Below are 18,861 nucleotides of genomic sequence, written 5' to 3'. Positions count from 1 at the left end.
TACAGCAATCAATCATTTCACTAAAAATAGAGAAAATAAAGACCACAATGCAAAACCTGCACACACACGCGCACACACACGCACACGCACACACACACACACACACACACACACACACAGCAGTACTCACGCTCGATATTTCTCTCCTCCATAACCCCCTCCCAAGGGGCTACCTGGCAGACGGAGAGCAGCATCAGCAGCATGGCGACCCACAGGACCATGGTCACAGTCACAGCAGTGCACTGGTGTGTGTGAGTGTGTGTGTGTGTGTGTGTGTGTGTGTGTGTGTGTGTGTGTGTGTGTGTGTGTGTGTCAGCGGGACCGAGAAAGTTGCTCAGAGGCTGACGTGGACTGAGACAGTGATGTCTCACACACTAGAAAGATAAGCTCAGAGTTGCTCCAAAGTTGTCTTCAGCTTCCTGTTTCCTGTTTTTTTTTTTTTTATCTCGCAGATCTGGGTTTTGACAGCGGGAACCCTTAAAGATGGCCTATCAGTAGAGCATCCACATGGCTGACATTTTGACATGCCGAGGGATTATCATTGTTTATTATCACAATATTTGTCATTGTGCTGAGAAGTAACAGCTGAGGCCTTCATGGTGATCTGAGGTGTTTTACACATTTTGGCTATTTTTTCTCATTTCTCATTTCAACTCATTTCTAGCTGAGACACTATTTCTGAGCTTCTCTCTCACTATTTATCTCTGTCTATGTCACACACACACACACACACACACACACACACACACACACACACACACACAAAGACACCAACATGAAGAGGCTCAGTTTTGTGGTAATGTGACATACTGCAAAGATGACTACTTCTGTACTGTAGGAGATTAAGTCTCAAACATGCTTGAAACATTCTGTAAGCCTCCAGCGCTTGTGCGCAGTCCGAACTCTCCACTGGATGGAAACTGTGATTGCGGTCCAGTAATATTGTGAGACCGATGTTTATAAGAGTTTTATGAGTGTGTTTACAAGGTTTAGGCCTACAGCTGAATGTGACTCTTCTGAACAAATGGTAAAATCTCAGTGTACTGTAACCCAGTTTCCATATACAAGCATTTCAGCAGAGAAGTTCAGAAAATAACCACTTTTAGAGTTTGTGTAACGCAAATGACGTCTCAAAATCGTTTACTCAGAAGCGGGCAAGCCCGTATACAGTGTGTGTTGTCTGGGAAGGGGGAATAAACAGTTCTCTTAGCAAACGTAGCGTAGCGCTGGTTGCTAAGGGCAGGGCTGTGGGAAACGCAGTGGAAAATGGCACCGCTACTGCAAATGAGTAATGGCACAGGACTCGGTGTACCAATCTCCTGGCCGCCGCTCTGGCTCCGTGGAAACGGGACGTATTTGAAAAGCGCAGTGTGTCTGAATAGGGGCTACTTTCACATCTTTGGGAAGCAAAGCACTTCCTGTAGCCTATATTCTGAGGAAGCTTTCACAGAAAACAACCAACAAGACTCGTGAACAAAAATAGAACAAAATACACTGGTGCACTGTTGTAATGTGAGTGATAAGTTGATGTTTATTCACCCCACACTCCAGTCACACAGATCCAAGGTTGGGTACGTAATGTCTCCAGACTTGACAGACTGCTGACTAACATTTCTAAAAATACTAACTTTAGTCATCCAAACCTCATTAAAAAAAAAAGAAAAAAACATTCTTTCACATGAACAATAAATAATACCTTAACCTTTTATAGCGAAATGCGAAAAAGTTAGAAACGTGTAAAAAAAAATCCCATTCTTTTGAAACCTGCTAAATCTATACAAAAGAATCCCCTGATTGCATCCCCTCTAGACTGGATAATCCAAGAAGGCTCCTGCGTCTCAAGCAAAACAGTCTTTATCTCTTGCATGATGTGGCCAGCACTGTGAGCTCATCGTTGCGTGGGTTGTACTGGACCTGGAACTTACACTGCAGTCTCTATAGAAACACAACAAAACAAACAAGACGTGTTATTATGTACAGAAATAACTACCAGCAACTCATACCTACACATATATCGTAAGTCTTTTCTAAGCTTTTACCTCAGTGAACATAATGAGTTTAAAAGTGGAGCACGTGCCTAATAAAGTATATAAAGTACAATATAAAGTTAATTGTATGTTCTTGTGCCACAGTAGGTAATGTGGACCCACCTTTTTAGCCATGTCACATGTCTCCAGGTCGGCGTTTTCAGATTTGCGACACTTGGTCTTTCCGATGGTGGCTGTTATCTTGTAGTTGATCATATTGGTCACCTGTGTACAGAGGGCAGAATCAGAACGGTGCACAGCAGCTTGGATGTCAGTCCTCCTCTTTATGTCATTTTGGATAAAAGTGTCAGCTAAATTAATGAATGTAATACAAATATACTGTAATACAATTCACTCAATGTACCCCCACTGTATTCAAATATTTCATATTTTTCGATGAATGTTGCTACCGATATAGTCTAAATCGATATAGTCTAAATCATTCCCAGTGCACACTTGTGTTGATAAAACACAGCATGCCTGAGCAGCCCAGTGTCTTTGGACATACAACTAAATGCCTGAATGTATATAAATGTTGAGTGTCTATGGACAACCGACAGCTAAATGCCTGAATGTATGTACATGTTGAGTGTCTATGGACAACAGACAGCTAAATACCTGAATGTATGTAAATGTTGAGTGTCTATGGACAACAGACGGCTAAATGCCTGAATGTATGTAAATGTTGAGTGTATGGAAAACAGGCGGCTAAATGCCTTTGTGTAAATGTTGAGTACCTGGGTCTCAGCAGCGGAGACCTCCAGCAGTTTGAAGAACTTCTTGGCCTTGGAGTCGGCGTTAAACTGCTCGACGGCTTTCTTAGCGGCGGCTAGAACCTCGGGGCTCTCTGGGCTCATGGAACTCCAGCCTCCCAGCAGCGGCACATTCCCTACGACCAGAAGACATCACATGAAAACACACATCAGAGTCCGTCATCATTTAAAAACCTCACCGCAGCAGCACTTTCAGGATGTCACACAAGAGTATGCCTTTCCGCAAGACGAATGTAAGCAGCACAACACAGCACTACACAGGAGGAATGTAGGCAGCACAACACAGCACTACTACACAGGAGGAATGTAGGCAACACAACACAGCACTACACAGGAGGAATCTAATCAGCACAGAGATGCACCTTCTACTGAGGAGAACAACATGGCGTCTGTGCTATTGTTATTACAAATTTGCTGTTCCGGAATTCTACATTTTGTGTTTACTTCATGTATTGATATCAAAAAATATCACTATACAAGAAGTAATTTATGTAACCATATGAGTATAAAATAAACACCATGTTCGTGGATGTCTGTTTTCATTATCTATTATCATACAACATAGCCATATTTATTGTCTATTATACGGTTACTGCTATACACTGCACATACCTATATTCAATTTATATTACTGAAAACCACCTTCTGTAAAATAATTGTATATACTGTTTACACTGCACTATATATCTTGTCCTGTCTATGCACCACCTGTCTATACTTTGCATATTGGCAGTACACTTTTCTGCTTTTTTTTTTGCACTTCTGGTTAGACGCAAACTGCATTTCGCTGTCTTTCTACTTGTATTCTGTACAATGACAATAAAGTTCAACCTACTCTAATCTAATCTAAAGACATCTTTAATACTGTCATCCATTAATGTTTGTGTAATGAGATAAACAAACTCTTTTTTTGTCATCAACACATTCCAACATTAGCCCTCATTGTCATATGAAAGACAGCCGTTGCACAGCACAAAGAGATCAGATCAAGCCTATACACCTCACCTCCACCTCCATAACATATTCTATTCAAGGCAGACCAAACACCAGGAGAGAAGCAAACAAAACTGACTTGTACTGATGAGTTCCTCATCCACAGGCTGGTCTCCGAGGGCCACCTCGAAGACCGAGATCATGGACAGGAGCACGATGATGTGGAAAGCCATGGTCCTAAAGGTCCAGCACGCAGCACCGAGCAGGGCAGAGCAGAGCAGAGCAGAGCGTATAGCAGGTCTCGTCCACTGGTAGAGAGAGAGGGAGATATAGAGAGAGAGAGGAGAGAGAGAGCGGAGGGAGCGAGTGAACCGCGCGTCAGGAGAGACGGAGAGGATATATACAGCCTCTACAGCTTTTTCCCCCTCGCCACCGATGGAATGTTTAACAACGCCGACAGCAGGACCACACCCCTTCCTGGCACAGAGGCTTGTGCGTCTGGAATGACTGGGCACTGTGACGTGCGTGTGTGTGTGTGTGTGTGTGTGTGTGAGTGAGTGTGTGAGTGCGTGTGTGTGTGTTTGGGTTTTAGTGAGTGAGCCGGTGTGTGAATGCTGGTGTGTCTTTGTGTGGACTTTTGATGTGTGTCAGCTGGCAGAAAGGCCGAGTAGACAGTGAGTCAGAGAAAGAGAGAGAAATAGACAAGAGAGAGAAAAAATAGACAGACAGAGAGAAACAGGGGAAGAAAGCAGGCAGGAAAGGAAAAGAGAGAAAGAGCAACAACGAGTGGAGTGCATGGGAGACAGAGGCAGCGTGCGGGTCGAGTAATCCCCTTACTGCCCTATAAGCTAACGTCCTCCTGCTGCCGGGGTGAAGCTAACCTCCTGCTGTTGCAGCGTGTGGTGCGGTGGCGAAGCTAACCTGCTAACCTGCAACTCGGCTCAGATACAGAGTCCTTCAGACAGGCTAATTAGACAGAGCTCCTTCAAGGAATTTAAATCAAGGTCTCATCAGGCATGCCATGAATGGACACGCACACACACACACACACACACACACACACACACACACACACACACACACACACACACACACACAGACACACACACACAGACAGACAGACACACACGCACACACACACACACACACACACACACACACACACACACACACACACAGACAGACAGACACACACGCACACACACACACACACACACACACACACACACACACACACAGACAGACAGACACACACGCACACACACACACACACACACACACACACACACACACACACACACACATACACTCAGACATATAGTGTACATACACTCGCACACATAAGCATAATCCCCCCCCCCCCCCCCCCCAAACACACACACACACACACACACACACCCAAACACACCCACACACACCTGTGGGTGCACACCTAAGCCTCTGGCTTCTGTCTCTTTTGTTTGACTGTGTTGTGTGTGTGTCGTGCTGTGAGTTGGTGTTCTGTGCTGCAGGGACAAAGTGAATGTGTTGACATGAGAGAGTTAGAATCACCAGTGTGCCGTTACCATAGTGAACATTCAGGAACAGAGTGTGACATGTCTGAGTCATGCCCGATTGAAAAGGTTGTGCTGACGAGGCGATAGCTTGTGCTGCGTTAGAAACACTGTGTGTGCATTGCACACACACACACACACACACACACACACACACACACACACACACACACACACACACACAATATATCTAATTTGATGCCATCAAAAATAATATACATTACACATTAGGCTACTATAACAATTGCAGCAATAAAACATATCTATCTATGTATCTAATGTATCTATCTATCTATCTATCTATCTATCAATGGACAAAATGTGATGTTTTCCATGTGAATGTCAAGATGGGGTATAGGCAGGCTTGTGTTGTATAGTCTGGCAAACAGCACTCCAGACATCAGCTCAGGTCACTGTTCCTGGAAGGCCTAAACCTGAGGACTGAGACAAACTTCACCAAACCTCAAGCTCATCAGGCTAAATAAGATTATCCTACAAACTGGCCAGGACTTTTCCTGCTTTGCAAAGGAGGTTCAGACTTTCATTTCATATAGACTTCCTAAGCACATGAGACACCTGCACATGGCCCAACTTAGGATATGGTCGCATGAAGATTTCCAAGGTGCATTATTCATCTCCCCCCAAAGCAACCACAAGGTGGCAGAATTTCATGCAATTTTAAAGGGAGGAAAATCAGTTGTCATCAGTAGCCTATGGTGTTTTCTCACTCGGGACGGCAGATCTGGGGTGCTGGGGGTGACCAAGATTCTAGAACTGTAGCCTATCTGGCATGTGAAAGGTTCAGTCAAAACAAAGATTGTCCATCTGTTTGTCTCATTAGGATAATCCTATGCACATCCATGCGCTATAGGTTACAGTTCAATGGTCTTTTCTTTCTTTCTTTCTTTCTTTCATTAATTATTTCATTTTCACCATAGCCTAATGCATGAATCAAATGCATGAAGCTTGTATAAACAAAGGCAAAAGGGGCAGGAGAGATACGCCCCATAGCCTATTGATGGTAGCCTATTTGTCCCAAACAGTAATTTTCTATTCATATTTTTGAGAATTTGTCAATGGCTAGGCTACGACTTCTGACGAATTCAGCTGGATAACGCACATAACATGAACCTCTCTCTGTGTCATTGCAACTTTTAGCCTATCAATGACCAAGTGATTGTGGATACTGATAGCGCGCATCTCGATCTCGACCTTGCACAAAAGAAAGAGCATTTGGCTACCGATTTTTGCAGGGTTCATAGACGTTTATAAAAAGTATTGTTCACCTCACCAGCCGATACAGTAGCCTAATCTTGAAGTGTCGGTTAAAGGGTTTGGTCTCCTTGCGTGGGTGGTGCAGGCTGGACGGGTAGGCTGGACAGTGTTTTGGTACCAAACTTGACTTGACTTCGTCAGCTCTGACTTCGTCATCTAGCGCTTCCGGACTATGGGATTGGCAGCTCTCTTCTCCAATCATGCGTGAAGAATAACAAGGAAGGAGGTTTCTCGCAGCCGGCTGGAAGCAAACATACACGGGGAGCGGACTTGAACACAGTACAAGAATAAGCTACACAATGTGGTGAGTGGAAATATGTTTGAAATGGGTCTGCGTTGTCTTCAACCCCGAGTTGTTGACATATTATATGTGTCCTTCCTGCTGTAAGTCTGAAAATGCAATGCAATGTCAAGGCTAGGTGGCTAAAACCGTAGTCGTTTCAAAGATATGCAACCAATTTAGGCTAGCGTTAGCTTGCTAAGATGTCATAGCTTACCAAGACGCCCATCATATTTTAATTTATGTCAGGTTGATAAAGACACAAACGTTAACTATGCACAGCGGCATTAATACCACACTTAAAACGTATAGCTCAGAGATGCCTGCATATTTTCGAGCTAGGAATAGTTCAGTATATATTTTTATTGGTGATTTGTTAGTGGTGTTGAATAATAATGGGCCATCTTGTGTGTGTGTCGTCGTTTTCCAGACGTTGTAAATGTGTAGAATATGCATACAGATTCTAAACACGAGTCGGACAAAAGTCAATCGTTGACAACGCTGCTGTTTTGGTTAGGAAGGCTGTGATGACCTATGTGAAAGTACTGCCGTGTAATCTTAATAGGATGCAACATTTACTTACCTAACTGATGATTGAGTGTCAGAAGAGAATTAGTGTTAGATATTAACCGTATTTGCTCTCTTTCTGTTTTATGGATATATCTAGCCAACTTCCTGATGTAGGCCTACTTCCCAATATTAATATACACACTACTTTGTATTGCATTGACACACACACACACACACACACACACACACACACACACACACACACACAGATGCACACATTTAATGTACTAATTCTTGCACAGCTTGGGCTTGTGTGGACTGTAAGTGGGGGTTGGCCTCCCCTGGGTGAGTGTCCAGCCTCCTGTTTCTGGACTCTGGGCTATTTTTCTCTTTCCCTTCTGTGTGTGACGCTGCTCTCTTCTCTTCTCTTTTCTTCTCTTCTCACGGGGCCCCCGTCAGTTTGTGTCTGACTCACTCACCACTGTTGTGATCCACAGAGTCAGCGAGCCCATTGATGGTTGACACAGTTTCCTCCACCTCCGCCACAACTGCCCACGTGAGCCGCCGCTGTTGTGGGCGGAGGGGTTCAAGCGAGCAGACTGCTGGGTTATTTTTTGAGCTCCCTCTTTTTATTTGTCAGCTTTTGTCAGAGTCGACGAGAAGACACACACAGGCCTCTCTCCACAGCAAAAGCGAAGCACGCAATATGCAGTTGAGGCTGGCTGCATTGATTGGCAGTATCCAATCATCTGTGAAGCGGTTGTGTCTTTTCAAAGGCATTTGACACTATCGGCTGATCTGTTGGCTATGTCTGTTTCCCCAGAGGTTGTTTTATGCCTCATGGGGTTTAAGTCAGTGGGTGATTTTTATTTGAGCTGGCAGTCACAATACTATTTTGCCTAGTGTAAAATAACAAAAGCAAATATCTGTCAAAGAGGGTTAGGTCATGCCATAATCAAACTATAGTGGTCTTTCATATCTTTTGATATTTTTCCCCTTTTTTCCTTTTTTTCCTTTGCCATATACCATATACTGACCATGGTAAAGGTACACGTACTACTGACCATGGTAGAGGTTAAAGCGTAAACTATAAATTAACCGTAGTTGTTTTCTCACAAAGCCTTTTGTCTCTTTCTGTGTCTTTTTTTTGTTTGTCTTATCTTAGCCACATAGCGCAGTGCTAACCATGGTGAGAATACAAACTACACTTTGTTTGTTTGATCCTACTGTATGTGTCTTTTTTTTTGTCTTCTCTTAGCCACATAGCGCAGTGCTGACCATTGGTGAGAATACAAACTACACTTTGTTTGTTTGATCCTATGTGTCTTTTTTTTTGTTTGTCTTTTTCTCTTCTCTCAGCCACATAGCGCAGTGCTGACCCCCTCCGTGGTCGCGGTGGTGTGAGGTTAAGCCATGCGGGGCTTTCACTCCAAGCTGGACGGGTCGTCGTCGTCGTCGTCGTCTCACGGCCTGGCGGTGCCGGCGCTGAGCCTGGCGGTGGAGACGGAGAAGGCCCAGGCGCTGCTGCAGACGTTCAGCACGGCGTCGCTGCTGGCCAGCGCGGGGCTCGGACTCTTCTGCCCGCTCGCCGACCACCTGCTCCAGACGCCGTTCGTGCTGCAGCACGTCTGGCTGCGCGCGCTGCTGGACAACGGCGTCCACGGCATCATCGGACTCTGGTCCTGGGCCATCGTCATCGGCCTGCGGAAGAAGAGCGACTTCTACGAGGTGGCTCTGGCCGGGTTCCTGGCCTCAGTCATCGACCTGGACCACTTCTACCTGGCCGGATCGCTGTCACTCAAAGTGAGTCCCTGGTGACCTGGGGCAGCAATTTGCATTACATTTTAAAGCAATATGCTGTATATAATTTCACACATTTTTGCCCTCTTCGCCTGTTCTATATCTAGCTAACTTCCTGGCCTACTTCTCAGTATTTATACTCACACTAGTTTGTATTAAATTCACACACACACACACACACACACACACACACACACACTCACACACATTTGACAAAAAGGTCGCAGACTGCATCCATTAAGCAAAACCATACCTGATTCATTGTCCCGCTCACTCAAGTGAGTTCCTGGTGCCCAAGCCCAGTGGTAGCTATTTGGGCTAACAGCATGTAGTAGCCACTAGCCAGAAAAGTCGTGAGTAGCAGCAGTGGATAAATCACATTGCATCCGAAGCCAATTACTGTATATCAGAGCGCAGAGGAGCTTATGGTCATAAAAAAGTCTGGGAACACTGCACTAATATAAAATTTATAAACCTGATTCAAATTTAGAGTAATGAGCTGGGCTAGCATTCAGTAGCCAGACAAGTTGTGGATTCAATTTCCTGGCTGCCACCATTGTGCCCTTGAGCAAGCCACTTAACCCTGGGTTGCGCTGTGCTTGTAATAATTGACAAATGTAAGTCGCTTTGGATAAAAGTATCAGCCAAATTCAAAGCCAATTATTGTATATCAAAACACAGAGGAGCTTTGGTGGTTAGAGATTGCAATGACATAAAAAGTAAAACATGCCTGATTCAAATTTTGCCATTGGCTCTTTTAAGGCAGTATTCCAATCACGACCGAAACACTGGGAGCAACATGACAATTCTCGCTAGGTGACTTGACTACCACGAATAACATTATGACCATATTTCAGTAGGGCACAGTTTTTACTTTTATTGATGCACTCTCTGAAATTGTAGATCTGCTTTGATAGACAGACCAATGTAAGTATATTCCTTTGGGTCTCATATTCTGGAGCTCGCTGTGATGGTTAGGCTGGGGGTGCCTCTCACGTAAAGTTTATACGTCCTCCCTCGCTCCTCGGGCCTCGATCCTCACTGATCTACATAAAGAAAGATAGACCAAGGGATAGACTATCGTTGTTGCCGCCCCATCATTCTTTATGTAGATCAGTGAGGATCGAGGAGCGAGGGATGACGTATAAACTTTACATGAGATGCACCTTATGTGTCGGTAGGCTCTGGCATGATGAGTTGCCTACAGAAATGCTTAGGCTGTGTTAAAAGCTTTACTTGAAGGTTACACATATTTGTTTTAGAAGTGAACGAGTACATTCAAGACTTTTGCAGCTTTTCATTTCATTAGGCAAACCACACCTTGTCCTTGATGGGCTAATTAAAAAGAAACAGTGAACTTCACGCCTACTTATGCTCCAAGGAACACAACTGCTGAATAAGCACTTAGAGCAGCTGACTTACAGCTTCCAGTCACAGTTTTTTTGTGTGTGAGACTGTGAGTATGTGTGTGTGTGTGAGAGAGAAGGAGAGTGTGTGTATGGTTTACCAAAAGCAATCACTGTGCGATTCTGATGGGATTTTAGCCTTGAATCAGTTTGATCTGACATCCTTTTTGTTTGGCTGAATTCCTGCCTGATTTGTTGTGTAGTTTGACAGGCTAGCAACACCTGATGACAAGAAATGACTTATCAACTTTCCAACTCCGGTGCAATCTAATTGAATTTCTGCCATGTCAGACATTTTTGTCTGATGTCTTGCAGTAAAACTCAGCAATCACGTCTGACTGAAACGTATAGTGTGAAAGTCATATGTGAATAAAAAAGAACAATGTACGACGCTTGCCCAGCTTAACTCTAACAAAAGTCACACCAGGGACTTCTAGTCTCTGTACCTATTATTGAAGGCATAGGTCAACATAGGTCACTATGTCCCTCCCTCCACGCGATGGTAGCAGACTAATGCAGCCGAGGGTAACTACGGAGTACCTTCTCATTTGAGGAGATGTGTGAATGACTCCACCCAAAGCCATCCGTGATTGGTTAGTATGTATACATATGTACAGTAGCGTGAGCGCCAGTGGCTGTGATTGGTTAGTACATTTACATCTGTAATGTGATTGCTCAGCCTGATTGGATTGAGTTTTAGTATATTTACTGTACATATCTAGATCATCATGGATTAGTATCATAGATTTTCATCTGTAGCGTGATCCTCTGCAGTGTGAGCGACTCTGCTTACAGCCCGTGTTTGAATATCCACCCTCTCATGATGGGAACTAATGGCTTATTAATTACTGTTTGTAATTAATTGTAAAAGTTGTGTTTTTTTTGTGTTTTTTCCTTTTTTGTTTTGTGCGTAATCCAGACAGGCCATCCGTGCCCATAAAGCCACATATGTGTGGGGGAGTTGGTGTGGAGAGTGAAAGGAGCCGATTAATCTGTCCAGTGTTTTTCCTCTCTTTGGTTCTCTGTTCCTCCTGTTCTCTCTATCAGGGCCATGAAAGCTCCAGCTCCCTCTCCAAAGGGCCCTAATCGCTGCATCTTATCTGTGTGGGGGAGCAATGGGCCAGTCGGCCAGCTCACGGTGGCCCCCCTCTCACCACACAAAAGAGCCACAGCCTCCTCGCTCTGGACTTATCAGTCCACAGGAGCACAGAGCAGCCCAACGCCAGCCACACCAGAGCAATTACCCTCCCTTTGTTAAGGCCGCCCATATGGGGAGTGATAGGGGAGTTGTGTGTGTGTGTGTGTGTGCGTGTGTGTGTTAGCCTGCACTGGCTTCAGTGATCTCTGCACAGTGCTGCGTTAACTGGCCATCTGGACGAGACTCTTGCTAGTAAAGGAAGCTGTTTTTAAGCAGCGACACAAAGGCACTGGCTGAAATAGAAATTAAACAAACAAAAACAAAACAAAAATAAATCCATTATTAAATAAAACATTATTATCTCCTCATCTTTTAGGTGAAACTCACCTACCTACATAAAAATGGAAGCATTCAGTTTAATTGAATCCATTCTTTGTTCTCTTGAATGGATTTGTGTTTGGTGCCTGTAAGTCAAAGTTGGTGTCTTGTTCTATATGTTGGTAAAAATTTGTATAATTTTTGTTTTATGTAAGTATGTGGGAAGGTTAAAGTTGTAAATTGAACCTTTGCGTGTATTTGTGTACGTGTGCAGCATGTGAACGTGTGTGTGTGTACGTATGCGGCGTGCGTGTGTGTGTGTGAATGTGTGTACATGTGCGGCATCTGATCGTGTGTGTGTGTGTTCGTGCGCAGCATATTAATGTGTGTGTGTGTGTGTGTGTGTGTGTGAATGTGTGTACATGTGCGGCATCTGATCGTGTGTGTACATGTGCGGCATCTGATCGTGTGTGTGTGTGTGTGTGTTCATGCGCAGCATATTAATGTGTGTGTGTGTGTGTGTGTGTGTGAATGTGTGTACATGTGCGGCATCTGATCGTGTGTGTACATGTGCGGCATCTGATCGTGTGTGTGTGTGTGTGTGTACGTGCGCAGCATATTAATGTGTGTGTGTGTGTGTGTGTGTGTGTGTCGCAGGCGGCGCTGAACCTGCCCCATCGGCCGCCGCTGCACTGCTCCACGCTGATCCCGGCGCTGTGCTTCTCCCTGCGCCTCCTGATGGTGGCGCTGCGGCTCAAGGACTCGTGGTGCTCGCTGCCCTGGATGCTGTTCGTGGCGCTGGCGTCGCACCACGTGCGCGACGGCACCCGCCACGGCCTGTGGCTCTGGCCCGCGGGCCACACGGCGCCCCTCTCCCACTGGCTCTACGTGGGCATCACCGCCACCCTGCCGCACCTCTGCTCCGTGCTCATGTACCTGACCGGCACGCGCGACATGATCTCCACCAAGCACGGCGTCGCCATCGACGTCTAGAGAGAGAGAGAGAGCCGCGGGTGAGCCGTGTGTGAGCCGCGTGTGAGCCGTGTGTGAGCCGTGTGTGAGCCGCGTGTGAGCCGTGTGGCCGGAGGGAAATGGAGTCTTATGTATAATATACACACACGCACACACATACATACACACACACACATACGTACACACACGCGCGCACACATCAGAGTGACGTGATCTCCACCAAGCACGGCGTCGCCATCGACGTCTGAGAGAGAGAGAGCCGCGGGTGAGCCGCGTGTGAGCCGTGTGGCCGGAGGGAAATGGAGTCTTATGTATAATACACACACACACACACACGCGCTCACACACATACGCACACACACATACGTACACACACGCACGCACACATCAGAGTGACGTGATCTCCACCAAGCACGGCGTCGCCATCGACGTCTAGAGAGAGAGAGAGAGCCGCGGGTGAGCCGCGTGTGGGCCGCGTGTGAGCCGTGTGGCTGGAGGGAAATGGAGTCTTATGTATAATACACACACACACGCGCCGCTCACACACATACGCACACACACATACGTACACACACACACGCACGCACACATCAGAGTGATGTTGGAGTGAGAGTTGGGGGGGGGGGGGATGGAGAGAGCAGGTGAGAAAATGAGGTCCGATAAGACACACACACACACACACACACACACACACACACACACACTCTCTCTGATGTTGAAGTGAGAGTGGGGGCGTGAAGACAGCTGGTGAGAAAATGATGTCAGATAAGAAACACAAGCAGACACACATACACACACATGCATGCACGCACATGCAAACACACACACACACACACACACACACACACGCACACACACCTCAGCTCCAGGAACACGACGTGTCGGTGGAGTGGGCATTCACAGAGCAGAAGGGACAAAGGGGCCACCATCTCCAATTGGAGAAGAGGGCTTGTACACTATAGACACACACACACACACACACACACAAACCCAGGTCCACATGATGAGTGAGCAGTGGTCAATGGAGTGGGGATTCACATAGCAGAGAGGACAGCGGGACAGTGATCTCCAATTTGACGCTGGCGCGCACACACACACACACACACACACACACACACTCCCACATACACAACACACATACATGCATTCACCTGTGCGCTCTCATGCCCATAGACTTTATGGACGAATGAGACAGACCAGCGTACCTGCATTCATTTCCAGGGACCGCTACACCTGGCCAACGATGCCTCCCTTTCTTCCTCCTCCTCCTCCTCCCTTTCCCTCTCCTCCTCCTCTTCCTCCTCTTCCTCCCTTTTCCTCTTCTCCTGCCCCTCCCTTTTCTCTAAGCCTCTCAGTGGAAGAGGACTTCCTCTCTTTTAAACGACAAAAAAAAAAGCTTTTTTCCCCCCCTGCTGTAGACCATCTCGTTCAGATGGCCTGTCCTCCTCTTGTGTCTTAGGCTGCTGTTGACCTCACAGCTGGTCTGGACTGTTCTCTGTACGTATTTGTACGTGACGTTGGCTCTTTTAAAAAAAAAAAAAAAAATCTTTTTCTCTCTTCCTTAAAACTTTTTTTGGAGCTTTCAAAGCACCAGAGCAGAAGTATAGCGTTGCGTTCTTCATCTCTAGCTAACGGCCCTGAATCATGAGCGGATTGACCTCGGTGTGCCCAGACTAGAGTGTAAAAGTCCGGCTTCAGAAAGTAAAGTTAAGTTAAGTTAAGGCAAGGCAGGTCTAAACCAAGGATTAACGAGAAGATTCTAAAACTTTGTAACTGCGACTAGGCGGCTTGCAACGGCTGACAACGACGTGCAACATTTAACTCACACCGCCGCAAGTCCTTCTGCAACGGTTTCGTCTGGTCTCGACTCTTTGGTGTGAATTGGGCCTAAAAGAAAGTAGAAACCAACCACTCACTGAATTATGTGATTCTAATTAGTACAGCACTTCAGCCAGGTAAAATCACCTGTGCTAGGCGCACAGGTAGAACCAACAAACACACAGTAGGACTTTCATTTCCTGAAGCCGGACTTTCATGAACACCTCTGGTCCAGACACGGCTGAGTTGTGGAGCAAAGTGTAAATACCTGCAGCACCGACGGAAGGTGCTGTTGCTGGTAGACAAGACGTTAGGTGGGCAAGGGCCAGTCTCTTAGTGCTTTGTTTGCTATCCTCAGGCCAGGTTAAGGGGAGATGCGTGTACCTGTCATCTTTTAATAGGCAGTTTTTTATTCATCGTCTCCGGGGTGCTGCTGAAAGGAGTATCAGTGTAATTGGCTGGCGGCTGTGAGCGTGTGTGAGTGTGTGCGTGTGTGCGCGTGTGTGTGTGTGTGTGGCACGAAGTCATTCCGTAACTCAATTCATTAAGAAGGCGAAGATGCAGCCAAGATTTCCACAGGCGTACGGTGTTGTCTGTGCCAGTGGGTGGGGGGTGTGGGAGTACTCCATAATTGCTTATGTTTGGTCCATTTGAGTTCTGGAAGGAGCTGTGATGGGAGTTACAAAACACTAACGTGCAGGGAGAGAGCCGCAACCACTGTCCTTGCTATTCTCTGTCTCACCTGCAGAGGGAGCTAGTCAATCACCGCTGTGTATAAGCAGCTCTATCTTTGGGCAATTTCACTTTCAGTTTGAAGTGCTATTTTTTTGTATCTGTGTATTTTGTAGTATTTTAACTTATTATTTGCATTTTGCACACCTGTCACCATACTTGAACTTGTTTTTTAATTTAAAGCTTTAATTTATTTTATAATATACAGGTATGAATAGTTATTGTAATGGAATAAGTGTCATTGTAAGTCACTATTATGATTTTTTTCTTAAATAAATTTCACCCCTTGAATATGACTTTGTTGACTTTCTGTGTTAAGTTATTCCGGAAGATTTGATCTCCGTTTAGGGTGGAGTTAGAATTCTCTTGTAGGCTAATTATAATATGAAAGTAGAACCAGAGAGGGTTAAAGCGGATAGTAGTGAAGGATCTTTGGTAGAACTCTGTTGTGAACTCTGGAACACTTGTTATGTGGGCCGTGCCCTTGACGGAGGCCCCTTGGGTCCTGTCACATGGACGTGAGGCCTGCAGGCTGACATCATTAGCACTAACCCCCCCACCCCCCCACCCCCTCTGAACCAGTTCGGGTGTCTTCTCTTCACTTCCTCCTAATGAGGAAATGACTTTGTAATCTGGACCAAACGTCTAGACAAAAGGGCCTCAGTCATGGAGAATATTTTTAAACCAGTAGTGAAGGGGCTTGAAATGTTGGAAATGTCTCTGTATGAGAAGAGAGCGTACAAGCGTGACCATGTGGGATTATTTCCCCTTTTCCTCAGAGTTGTGTCAGTGACCGGCATTTGCCCTGGGCACTCCCCCCCGACACACACACACACACACACACACACGTTATGCCACCGGAAATGGGACACACACTGGTCTTCCTCTGGCGGTGCTGAACCTTACAACTCCAGCCATCCCGCGTCACACACACACACACACACACTCACACACTCGCTCACACACACGCACACAGATGCTCATTCAGAAATGACTCAAACTGATTTAAGACACTTAATTGAAAATATGTCCGTAGTTCCTTTCTGGCGTGTTACCAAAGCACAAAAACAATCCCACATTGAACACCCAGAAGTGGAAATCAGACAGTCTTCCTCTGTTCTGCCTTTAATTTGTGCCTGTGTGGCTGCCAGCTCTCCGTGTCCACGTCCACTGTTTAATGGAGAGCTGTCAGGATCATCTACTGCTGGACTGGGGCCATTGGCGCGGTCATCTTATGCTGGCCAGGCAGCAGGGTCAGTGTTCTCTGCTCTTACATCCAGAGAGCAGGGGAGAAAGGGACGTCCGAAGTCAGAAACACACTCAAACCCAGGTACACACACACACACACACACACACACACGCACACACACACACACTCAAACCCAGGTACACACACACACACACACACACACACACACACACACTCACTCAAACCCAGGTGTACACACACACACACACACACACACACACACACACACACACACACTCTAAAAACCCCAAGTACACACACACACACACACACACACACACACTCAAACCCAGGTACCCACACACACACTCAAACCCAGGTACACACACACACACACACACACACACACACTCAAACCCAGGTACACACACGCACACACTCAAACCCAGGTACACACACGCACACACTCAAACCCAGGTACACACACGCACACACTCAAACCCAAGTACACACACGCACACACTCAAACCCAGGTACACACACGCACACTCAAACCCAGGTACACACTGTAAAATAAATTGATAAACCCAAGATACCCAAGCGCAAGGAATGGTCAGGGAGTTTTGGCCAGTGATATAACTTTGAAGCATTTGGAATTGTTATGTTTGGAATTTAATAATATTTTGAAATGTAAACTTGTGTAAGGCATGTGGTGACTATAGGTGCACAGGATGTTCATATAACCACACAAAGGTAGGCTGTTTGCAAAGCCCACTCTAGACAAACCACAAAAGAACTCCGAGGTGCTCAGAGATATCTGAGTGGAACAATACCCAGAAAAGCAAACGTCTAAGTGGCTGATCAGTATCCTGTGTAGGGGTCATGGCAAGGTAAATCAGCTGACTGACTGTCAAAAAAATGGTTGACACCAGAATCAGGTGAAGTGTTGAATGTACCAGAGTCATATAGGGAAAGGAGTATAAAAAGAGAGAACAAAGATAAGTTGGGGAGCTTTTCGAGATGTAGTGACTGAGTTGGAAGCGGGCCGTTGAGATCCGTTGAGGGGTGGTGTAAGGTCACACAGGGCCGCTTTTTAGTTGCCATGGGAGACAGAAATACTTTTATTTTTCACTTTATTTGAACCATTTTTACCGGTTTGATTTTTGTACTTTTTGCCATTACTTTTTAGTCCTGTATAATAAACGACACAACTTTTTCTTGTGGACTTAAAATCAAATCCTTGTTGAATTGGCTTCAATGACAATGGCAGTGGCTGCAGAGTTCCACTGGAGATGTCTGGTGGACAGGGGTAAGGGCTAGTCTCATAAGAGTTCCACTGGAGATGGCTGGTGGACAGGGGTAAGGGCTACTCTCATAAGAGAGTTTTTCTGTCTGACAGAAAAGGGTGCTCTTACTTCACATGGTGAGGGGCTTTGGCATATCTGTGACATGATGATTTGGTGGTATGATTATGGTGAGTGTGAGAGTGTTTGTGGTTTAGGTTAGGGAAAGGGTCTTATTGTGTTGGATAGGGAGAGTTAGGTTCTAACGTTTTTAGTGTCCTTGTACCCTTAGGTAGATGCTAGATGTGGAGACGTTTCAACACACACACACACACACACACACACACATACACACACACATACACACACACGTGTGGTCAGTGGGGTGAGGATTCACAGAGCAGAAGGCACAGGGGGACAGTGAGCTCTGATAGGAGAGGAGGGCGTAGACACACACACACACACACACACACACACACACACACACACACACGTGTATTCACTTACAATGAGTCGAGTCTAGTCCCTTCACCTCCCTCCTCTCCCAGTGGCAGCAGCTGTGTCTGCGTTGGTGTCATAAAGCTCAATGGGCCGTGTTCTTATCCAGGACCGTGTTGCTGCCAGTTAAGCATTCACGGCCAATCAAAGCCAGCCCTAACTCTGAGCTCCCCATCAATCAAAACCACTCGTCAATAACACTTTTACTCTCTTAGGAGAAACCGGCGGGATACAGGCACTCCAAGAGTTCTGTCTGCCATATTGTAAGCTTCAGTAATTACTAACAGCTCAAGAAGAATCAAAGAAGACGTTTTTTTAGCCAAGTGCAGTTACGAAAGAAACAACGAAAGGCATAC

The 18,861-nt window shown here is 45.9% G+C and overlaps 2 protein-coding genes across 5 annotated transcripts; one reads left to right on the top strand and one right to left on the bottom strand.

Moving 5' to 3' along the window:
* Positions 1-1,513: 1,513 nt before the first annotated feature.
* Positions 1,514-6,778, bottom strand: si:busm1-57f23.1 (uncharacterized protein LOC368621 homolog). 2 transcript variants are annotated; one of them, XM_062555064.1, is made up of 5 exons: positions 6,578-6,778; positions 3,873-4,041; positions 2,765-2,916; positions 2,151-2,252; positions 1,514-1,935 (listed from the first exon to the last, which is right to left on the bottom strand). In XM_062555064.1, exons 1-5 carry the CDS (start codon positions 6,761-6,763, stop codon positions 1,855-1,857), a joined length of 690 nt encoding a protein of 229 aa, XP_062411048.1. In that variant the 5' UTR covers positions 6,764-6,778; the 3' UTR covers positions 1,514-1,854. The 2 variants fall into 2 exon arrangements, with proteins under 2 accessions (XP_062411048.1, XP_062411049.1); XM_062555065.1 differs by having other exon boundaries at positions 6,573-6,603.
* Positions 6,779-6,780: 2 nt separating this feature from the next.
* On the top strand, positions 6,781-15,831 carry tmem267 (transmembrane protein 267). 3 transcript variants are annotated; one of them, XM_062555061.1, is made up of 4 exons: positions 6,781-6,865; positions 8,610-8,627; positions 8,726-9,154; positions 12,671-15,831. In XM_062555061.1, the coding sequence occupies exons 3-4, from the start codon at positions 8,765-8,767 to the stop codon at positions 13,004-13,006; spliced, it is 726 nt and encodes a 241-aa protein (XP_062411045.1). In that variant the 5' UTR covers positions 6,781-6,865; positions 8,610-8,627; positions 8,726-8,764; the 3' UTR covers positions 13,007-15,831. The 3 variants fall into 3 exon arrangements, with proteins under 3 accessions (XP_062411045.1, XP_062411046.1, XP_062411047.1); XM_062555063.1 differs by lacking the exon at positions 6,781-6,865 and adding an exon at positions 6,899-6,945; XM_062555062.1 differs by lacking the exon at positions 8,610-8,627 and having other exon boundaries at positions 6,797-6,865; positions 8,711-9,154.
* The last annotated feature ends 3,030 nt before the right edge of the window (positions 15,832-18,861 follow it).

The sequence above is a fragment of the Sardina pilchardus genome, chromosome 14, assembly GCF_963854185.1.
Source record: "Sardina pilchardus chromosome 14, fSarPil1.1, whole genome shotgun sequence".
Lineage (NCBI taxonomy): Eukaryota > Metazoa > Chordata > Actinopteri > Clupeiformes > Clupeidae > Sardina > Sardina pilchardus.
The sequence above is the reverse complement of the archived record's forward strand: the minus strand, read 5'-3'. Positions and strand labels throughout refer to the sequence as shown.